At 50.3% G+C, this 10,144-nt stretch overlaps 1 protein-coding gene across 1 annotated transcript in view; it reads right to left on the minus strand.

The window, feature by feature from the left end:
• The window catches only part of ZSWIM5 (zinc finger SWIM-type containing 5), a 98,050-nt gene extending 88,853 nt beyond the window's left edge, over nt 1-9,197 (minus strand). The window contains exon 1 of the mRNA XM_062497216.1: nt 8,504-9,197. Within this exon, the coding sequence (XP_062353200.1) occupies nt 8,504-9,182 (679 nt within the window). The 5' untranslated portion in view covers nt 9,183-9,197. The remainder of the gene's footprint in view (nt 1-8,503) is intronic.
• Nucleotides 9,198-10,144: the final 947 nt, after the last annotated feature.

Below are 10,144 nucleotides of genomic sequence, written 5' to 3' on the forward strand. Positions count from 1 at the left end.
CACCCCACCACCAACAGCACAGGATGCTTCCTTCGCTGGGATATAAAGCCACAAGGCTGCAGGGACAGCACAGAGGTTCCAGCTCCCTTGGTCACTGGGCCAAGCAGGCAGGGGCAGGCAGGAGGAAAGACTCGCTGCTCCCTGGGTGCTCACTCACCCCCCCCCAGTCCCTCTCTGAACACTGGGGTATTACCTCTCCTTTTAATCACAAGAAACAGATCTGTGCATGCCAGCAGCAGGCAGTGCGGATGGAGACAGCTGCTCAGACTTCAATGGGACACACACACACATACAGAAGGGGAAAAAAGCTGCAGAAATACAAATCCTGCAATTTCTTCCCTTTTTATTTCCAGTTTATACGGAGCACCGCAGGGAAAACGCTACCAGACAGTTTCAGAGCATTTGATATAGCAACGACCCAGCTTTGGGAAAAGAACGAAGGAGAAGCAAAATAAAAGATGACAGCCAAAAGCACTTTTAATATAGTTTCAGTACTTTCAAGAGAAAGCTTCTGTACACAGAGCAGCCAATGAACTGTTACCAAAATAAACACAACTGGCTTTAAAAAAAAATTAGAAATGTCTTTCTGATGATAAAGAAAATCAAAAGAGATGAGAATTAGTGAGTGAGACAGAAAATGCATTTATTTTTCATCGTCCAGACACACTTCTTTTAATTTGGCATCCAAAGCCATTGTAGTTCATTAATGGAAAATTTTATTTATCTCGGGAACCATTTGTTGCTTTGCCACTCCTTTGACAGGGCACTCATCTTCATCAAGGCAATCACACAAAGCACAGCACAAAGTATCTCCTGCCACCCAGCCTTTAAACACCCCACAGCACCAGTAACAAGGAATGCCTGTCACTGGTGTCCCAAAGCAGTCACCCACATGCTGGTATCAGTCAAAGCACAGAGGCCAGGGCTACTTGTCAGCATCCAGAACAGGGGCACAGCCTACCCTGACCTTGCCAAGGTCCCAGACTCCAAGCCTCCGGCGTTCCCACGGGGAATCCTCCTGCTCCAGCAGCTGCAGGACACGGGCACCGTCTCCAGGTGCAAGGACAGCAGCCAGGCAGATACCACGCTGCATCCTGCTGAGCAAAGCTCAATAAGGATTAGCGGCGTGGGTCAAACGAGCTGGGTGGTGAAGGTGCAGGCAGCTCATTATGGGCATCAGTGACAAGCAGGGTATGGCAAAGGGGACACAGACCCCCCCCCCCCCCGTCCCATTTTAACCCGGGGCGACAGCAGCAGGACATTTGCAGACAACAAGCTGGACCAATATATCCGCATGCAACCCTTCCAAGCTGGCATCCCAGCAGATCTGCTTCCTAAGCACATTCATGTCTCTGTTTTTAATGAGGAAAAAAAAAATAGGAAAGAAAAATCCCTGGCAACACGCACCTACAATGCGACAAGTAAAAGCCCAGGGTTTTATTAATTTGTGCATTACTTTAAATGCACCATTTTACAAAGACTAACCCCAATCCTGCACAAAATCCTAAGCCATAAGCTTAAGACAAAAAAGGAAATGCTCTTAAAACGCAGCACTAGAAAATCCATTTTGAGAGAAATGTGGTGGTGTCGTGCACAGGTGAATCCTCAGCTTTTAATAAAACAACACCCACCACACCAATCAAGTGGAATCTATTCATATTTAAACATCAGGATTAAAAGAAAAGAAAAAAGCCTTTGAAAAATTAAATTTCATTTCTGGGACATTTTCTTGCAAAACCATGAAGATGCTTTCCTCCCCACATCCCCCAAGGAAGGGTTTAGAAAGACCTGTGTCTCTCTATGAGATGTTATCAGGACCTTTCCCAAATCCTGTTGCAAAGGCACAAAAGAACTCGGGGGTCAAGCCCATATATCAAACCCTTGTGAATACAGGTGAAATGAAATGGGCTCAGCACTTCTCTCCTGAGCATGGAGGACAGCATCTCCAGGGCCTTGGCAGCTCTGTGGGCAGACAGGGCGAGCTCCTCACCCCTATCCCACATCCTGGCTCCAGATGCTAGATTTGTCCTACTGCATTTATTAGCACAGCCAAGGTTTGGTGTCTGAGTTTTTGTTTTCATTGGAAAACAGATCAATATCTATTGATGCTGATGCCAGAGAAAGTGAAGGCTCAGCAGAGGCAGGAACCAGCACCCAGAGAAGTCGCTTTCAGCCCCTCCTCTCATCCCCAGAAGACCAGGACTGTAACAATTCCATGACACAATCTATTCAAGACAGCATCAAACATACAGTAGGACATACCACAAGTTCATTTTAACACCCTCAAGATATTTTACACCTCCACCTCCTTGCAAAATAAAATCACTGACACCATCCACAGATGGAGAGACTGATGGAGAAGCACAGGTTCAACCATCACCTGACTCCTGCTGAACAACATCAGGAGGCCATCCCAGTGCCCACCTGTCCAGGTGTCCTCCACTGTCCCACCAGCAGAAACAAGCCCTGAAAAGCAAAGGCTCCTTCCCCACCACCTCACCCAGGATGCTACACGAGTTTGGCTCCTCAGAGAGTAGCCAGAGGAACAAATTCAAAGCCTCACACCCCTGGGAGAAACAGCACAACCCCCTCAAGCCCAGAAGAAAATTCACTCACTTCAAGCACAAAGTAGCACCATGCAGCAACAAGCCTTATCCTCACACTGAAAATTCCCAGGCCTAGCCACATTGAGAGGGTGAAGAGATGCTGCTGCTCCCCCAAAAAACCATGCCCAGCTCCTCACTTGCATGAGCTACCCCAGCCTCGAGAGCAGCAGGAGAAAACCAACATCGCTACTGAACACAAAGCTGTCCACGTCGCCTAAATGCAAAACCCCTGAAAAATCAATGCAAGCACAGGGTTGGCCATGCCAATCCTCTGAGCCAATCCCACAGGGGAGCAGGTCTCTCAATGGGAAAGGGGAACAGGACATAACTCCAGAACCACCAAGGACTCCATCTCCCCCATGGACCAGGTCCTCCTCCACAGTGAGGTTCCAGTATATGCCAAGGAAATACATAAGCCCACAAACTCTTCCATTCTAATACTACCAAGATTATTTTTTAAAAACTTTTTTCTTTTCAAAGAAAATTTAAAGCTGACACACCACAAGACAATTCACAGCTGATTGTGACTTTACAGAGCTATCAGATAGACAGGCTCATTTAAGTTTTCCAAAAGTCCTATCTGAGGTTTGAGGGACTAATCATAAAACATCTAACATCAAAGCGAGCATCAAATAACAGCAAAGCACATTCCCTCACACAAAGCTTCAAAAACAAAGCAACCAGGCACATGTGGTTTATGTTATTGCAGTTTTAGCACAGTTAAATATTTCCTAAAATACTCTCTCTAGATGTGAGCAAAATTAAAATCTGCTGTGAATGACACGCAACTTGGAAGCTGAAGACTAAGCTTTATAAGGCGCAGGTGAGCTGAGAACAAACTCCTATTTGCCAGCTCAAGCCAGAAACTAGGACTCACACACTGAAAAATGTTTCAAACCTACTTATTCTTAAAGCCAACACTAAAAATTTTACTTCTTGTGCTTTATTTTTCAGGTCTCTGGCCTCTAAGTTAGTATCATTTAATTAACTCCTAGTTCAAAAGACATCCCAGCCTCAGAAGATCTGTTTATACTCTTTGAAAAAGACTCAAAAAGCCAGTAAATAAATCTGCTTAAAATAAAAGGTTAAAATTCCAGCTGTCATCCCAGCTTTCCCTGCACTACCAGCAAGAAAGTCTGGTGGTTTTCATCATCTTCTTTTTCAGTTTCTATAATACAGTTCAGAACAGGCTCAAGAAATATTTCACCTATGAGGGAGCAGCAATAAACAGATTGTAAGTTCTAATGCCTAATAATGCTTTGTTTTAATTATATATGTTAAGAAAATATAATTAGAAATCTAAAGAGCTTAATGTATATTTAAAATGTACAAGAGTTTCCATCATGACAGGGCTAATGAACCTCTGCCAGCTCCTTTTATGTGGTTTAAAGCATTTTAATACATAGGGTAGGATCCAGTAATCTACCCATAAAGAAAAACAAAGTAAAAATTAATTAGCAAATTGGATACATGTTGTACAACAAGCATCCCACACAAAAACTAAAAGGATACAGAAAAATTAAACTCCCTTAGCAGCACTCAGACACTGGACACTGGGAACTAACCCGAAAAAACCTTTCACATCCCATGGCATTCCTTCCAAACCTGCTCCTGCCGGATACAGCTTTAAACCCAGACCCAGGAGGAGACCAATCTTTACACAAAACAAAAGCAACCACAATTCGCCCTAGAGAGCCCCATCAAAGTGTTTTCCCCAAAATAAACAGCTCTATAAAGCAACACACCACTGGATATAAATTTAGACTCTGCTCCATACCACGTCACAGGGGCAGGAAACCAAACACTTGCTTAAAAGTGAGCATTTTTAGGGGAGAAGAAAAAAAGAAGCTTAAAACCTAAAAATAGTTTTGAAAAAAAAAGCTAGAAGTGGTTTCAACCACATTGGAACTCATTGGTATTTTTACCTCTGAAGCTACATTTCAACAAGCATCATCACAAACATAGACCAACACAAGCTGAAAACTGAAGTGTAATAAAAAGCTTCCAAATCTGAACTCCAACAATTAAAATGCATTTACAGATATCATTTACAGGTATCAGGTCTTGCTTAACCTCTGCCCAGTCAAAAGGCTGTTGAAACAAGGTTAGAAAATCCCCAGCACCTACACGTCCAGCATAGATACCAGACTAGGAAACTCATGACAGACCTGCAAAGCATCAGATAAAACATCCAGAATTAATTGCAGGTTTGAAAGAAACAGACTCCCTCCAAGTGTTTACAAAGCCAGGGCATTTTAAAGCCCTGCTTCATTGTTATTCTAACAGCAAAAGTAAATTCTGCCTATGTACTTATGGCTGGACCGCATACCTTCCCACTGGGGCACAAAGGCTTATCTGTGGGTAAGGAGCGCATACCGTGTAGGTTCCTAAGCGGCTGGTTACAATCCAAAGAACAACACAGAGCTCGATGCCTCCTCTCTTAAGTAATTGTAAAACCAATGAAAAAGGAGAATTCCCCCCTAAAATTACCCAGGACACTTGCCCACCCATCAGCATCCAAGATGACTCAAGGGCAAACCATATTACACCATACTGGGGAGTGCAGGCAAGAACATGAATTTCTTCTGCCAGATCACAGCTTACTGTCAAAATCCACCAAAGGTCTTTTTTCTCTCCAAAAACCCAAGAGATAATAGTGTAAAAACTTTTGTTCATAAATATTTATGCAAGTGAACTTGTTAAAAATTAACCGCTGTCGTTAAAGGTTTTGTATCCTTTAGGATTCCCGGCATGCAGTGCAGTTGCATGCTTTATATTAAGCCTGGCATTTCTGCATTCCTTTCCTGCATGCTTTTGTCATTTGTCTAAAAATTAAAAGAAAAAAAACCCACACACCACACACACACAAAGACGGGATCTGTACACATAATAATAAAGCAGTTTTTAAGAAGACAAAGATGCCTGTGTTCAACATCCAAGATCTTTCTTTGAGCAGGGGAAAAAAAATCAATTTAATGACTCCAGTGAGATCAGGGTTTAAGCCTCGTTTAAGTTTTACTAAGCATGAAGGAATTATTGGTTGATAATGTGGCATATATGTTTTTTTCAGACCTGCCAGCTTTGTAAGGATGAAGGAGCCAGAGCCTGAAGCACTTTGTGCCCATGAGCAGAACCCTCACCCCTCCGCACCATCCTCCACTGCCAGAAGGTCATTCCTCCTGGATTTTGTCTTTCAATTTTTCAAAACGATTTTTCCAACCACACAGAGAAGGAATTTCACATCTGTACTACCCCTATTTTTTCACAGGTCTGAGTCAGAAACACAACTGTATAAACATCTGATCTTTATTAACAGCAAATCTCAACTGTGCAAACCTCGGGTCATGGCACTGGGAGCCGGTGGTGTCCGTCAAAGGGATCCTCAGAGGGGAACAGTAGTTTTGATTTAGTGCTGAGGAGCATCAAGGAAGCCAGGGTTGGAGTTTTATTTTTTTCCCAAGACATAATGGTTCCCAAGTTCCTATCTTAATTGCAAACACACACAGAGGCAGTCACAATGTGTTTGTGTCTCTAGTGGCTGGAGCTCTTCCACCTCACCTTCCAGAGGCATCCACAGGATGGATGTGGAAAGTTGGCAGAAGACATCTCAGCTTTGCCTCCTGTCTATAAACACACAGCCCTTCACAGCCTTTTGTTTGATGTAAATTTTCCTCCTCCAGCTCAGGGCTGCAAGGCATTGCTGTGACGTGGCTGTTCCTGGGACAAAAACAGAGGTGTCTGACCCCACATCACCCACCCACTGCCATGTGAAGAGGAGCTACACTATAGCCAAGACCCAAACCTTCCCCCCAACCCCCAGCTCCAAAGGCAAATTCCCATGGCGAGCATCCCGCGCACCCCTTTCGGGCTGTGAAAACGGGAGATAAATCACCCACCGACTTTGCAGCAAGCGCTTCCAGAACGTGCTGCTTCAGCTGACGGCTCAGAGGACAATGAGAGCGAGCTCTGGTTTCAAAGCTGAGGAGATGGTTTAGACTTGTTGGGGGGGTGGGGGGAGACATGAAACACCAGAGCCAGGACCATCCTCTGTTCTCCAGCTCGCCCAGAGCAGCAGCAGGAAGTGCAGGGAGACAGGGCAGATGGGATGCTGGATACCAGCACTGGACATCACTTTGGGATGGGACTGCTCTGCTTCGTGTCCTGCATGCTGATATGACCTGACCCCAGTGCTCACCCAGATCCTTCACAGAACTGGATAGAGGCTCACCAAAGCTATGTTTCAAAGACAAAATAAATTTAAAAACTAATTTGAAAATAAAATTCCTTTGTACTGAACCAGTCCTGGGTTTAGGAAACCATCACCTCTGTCTCCCACTCGCACACCACACCAGCTCACTGCATCCACACCTTGGTGGGCAGGTCATTAAAACATCACCCTCAGCAAGCTCTTATCTTCCTTCCCCCCTAATTCTAAAGTTCCTGAAGAACTACTCCTCTCCTTCTAAAAAAATAATTTCGTTTTGAGTTTCACAGCATTTTAAACAGAATAATTAATCATCTTAACGCAGCCCTTACAAAATATTAATTTACGCCAAAAAAAGGCTATAATCATATCCTCAGAGAAAAACCTTTTGTGCTTCAGGAATTTTCACTCCATGTCCTCAGAGGTGGGAGGAGAATTCTTCTGCTGCCTCCTATTCTCACATCTCAAATGGAAAATGTTTTGATAATGCTCTTCTGAATGTAAACTGTACCGAATGGGATTTTTATTATTTTTTTTAAGCAGCTTTTTTTTTTCCCCAAAAGGAAGAATAGCTCTTTAAATAAACAGAGCGAACTACCCATCCCTTACAACAAAAACCACCCTCCCTTCACTCATTCACGCCATACCCTGGCACAAAATGAATTTACATTTCGCATTTGCAAAACAAATTCTCGCCTAATGTCATTTTAATGGGAACGCGCATTTCAATCCCTTCCAATAGCAACGGAGGAGCGGCTTATTCTATGTAAAACACCCCAATTTGTTTCTCTTTAAATATATGCGGATTTCAGATGGGGACAGGGACTAGAAGGACAGGGGAAGAGGAACATTTCCTCTCCGGCAATCCCCCTCTGCCAGCGCACACAAAAGCCACCTGCCCATAGAGAGAAAACACGATGCCATTATTCCCATCATCATTCCCACGGCCCCTTCGACACGAGCGTGAGAAGGCCGTGTGCATCCGTCCCCGACACCCGCATCCCGCCAGGTCACCGGTGGTACCAGCGGGTCCACCCAACTTGTCACCCCCCACCGCTCCCTCCGTTCCCTCCGAGCCGGCCCCGCTGGACGTGACCGTGCAGAGGCTGGGAAGAGGAAAGCGGGGGCTGGATGCCCCCCCTAGAGATGGTCCAAGCAGGGAAAACCCCTGATGGAGAGGACAAAGAGGAACGCTCGGAGCTGTTGGAGAGATGCATTAGGTTTATAAGCTCATCTCCCGGTGGCAAGGACGGGACCCCCGTAGGAACGCGGGTGGGGTGTTCAGGGGTGAGAGGGACCGCGGCTGAGGGCTCGGAGAGGGCGGCAGGGCTGTGTGCCCTCCATACAACCCCCGACGGGCACTTGGTGGGGGGCGGTGGGGGGAAAGAGGGGTGGTCTTTATTTTCCTCCTCGGACTGGATGGACGGCGTCCAAGCTGCGGGCAGCTGCCAGTGACCCCCGGGCAGACGCACCACCCCGAGGCGGGGGGAGATCGCCCCCGCCCTCCCACCCCAAAAACCAAGCCGGCATCTTCCCGGAGGAGCGCGCCGCGGTCCCTGCCCCCGGGGCAGGATTTTCCTGTCAAACCACAACCGCGCCAGACAAAAGGCTTAAGTGCAGGAGGGGATGGGGGGGGGGGGGGGGGTACGGACGGACACAGACGAGCCCCCGGGGGCCCCGTCCCGGCACTCACCGACTTGCAGCACGTTGTCCACCGCGCCGGTCTCCAGCAGGCGGATGCCGCGGCGGAAGGGCAGCCCCTCGCCCTGCGGCGCGGCGGGGGCGGCGGGCGGCGGGGGGCCGGCGGCGGGGCTCTCCTCGCCGGCCGGGGCGGGGGCGGCGGCGGCCGAGGGTCCCCCCGCGGCGGCGCTGGCGGGGGAGGCGGCGGCGGCGGCGCGGCCGGGCTGGAAGCTGGAGTACATGCAGATCTGCCGCTCGCTGCGGGGGAAGCTCCAGTAGACGATGCGGCGCTGGACGGGCTCGGGGATGCGCTGGAAGCGGCCCTCCACCCGCTCGAAGGCCCAGCTCCCCGCCACCCTCTTGGCCGCCGCGTCCAGCAGCGACTCGGGCTGCAGCAGGCTGCCGGTCCCGCCGCCCCCGCCGCCGTTCCCCGGCCCCGCCGCCGCCGCCGCTGGCCCTGCCGCCCCCGCCGTCCCCGCCGCCGCCGCGGGGCAGCAGCCGGGCAGCGCCGGAGGGGCCCCGCTGGCCCCCGCGCCCGGCCCCGCCGAGCCGGCCCCCGCGGCCCCGGGACGGGGGTGCACGGCCCCGGTGCCCCCCGCCGGGCAGGCCCGGGAGCACAAGCGCTTGGGGCCCGGGGCGCCGGCGGGCAGCGGCGGGCGGAGCAGCTCCTCTCCCTCTCCTCCCTCCGCCATGGCTGCGACCGACTGAGCCGGGCGAGGGGAGGAGAGACGCCGAGGAGGAGGAGGAGAGGGCGGGGACCGGGGGGGTGGTCCCGCCGGCTGGGAGCCGGCCCCGCCGGGGCGGGACGCTCCGCAGCCCCCCGCCCGCCTCCGCCGCTCGTCGGGGCACTGCTGCCTGTGGCACCCGCCCTGCCCCCGCAGTGGTGAGGGCACGGCCTTGGGCACCGCCCGGTGTCCTCCTGGCCGTGCCCCCGAGAGGGAGGGGACGTGTGAAGGACGCTGTTGTGCCCCGTGCCCGGAGAGGAAAGACTCACGGCGCTGGTGGGTGAGGGGCTGGGGAGGCCATCCGAGCGCCAGGAGGCTGCGCTGAGCCAGCGGGACAAAGGGGCACGGCGGCGCTGGAGGTGGCAGCGCTTCCCCGGGGGTATCTGCGGGATCGGCGCTGACCTGGTGGGTGCCCGGCGGTGCCCGGTTCAGGCGCTCACTCTGACCCACAAATCAACACCCAGCCTCACCCGTCATTCACCTCCGGCTTTACATCGTGCACCAGAGCAGACAGCAGTGCCCTGCCCTTCCATGGACATCAGGGTTTGTTTATTCTTTTAAAGCCCTGTAGTGAAGGTGCTCGTCCTTAGGAGGGTCCTCGGGTACAGGAACTACTAGGTCCTTTAGTACACACGGCCCTTAGGGGAGATGAAAAACATAGGTACTGCTGGTTTTCAGGAGCTCTCTTGTGCTCCCAGGTGGGGTTACATTAAAGGGACATACGAATATATTCAGCAGATACTGCCTGAGTTAGCACCCCAAAATCCAGGGAGCTGACTCCTCACCAGCCTCTGCTTTCAGCCGAGGGTATTGGCAGCAACCCTGGGACCAACACAGCTTGGGGCTGATGGGGGGAGAGCTGTGGCAACTGAAGGCCACTTCTCCGGGCCTCTACACCCTGCCATCATTTTGCTGCTGTGTCCAGCAGG

Source organism: Cinclus cinclus, chromosome 8 (assembly GCF_963662255.1).
Source record: "Cinclus cinclus chromosome 8, bCinCin1.1, whole genome shotgun sequence".
NCBI classification, from domain to species: Eukaryota; Metazoa; Chordata; class Aves; order Passeriformes; family Cinclidae; genus Cinclus; species Cinclus cinclus.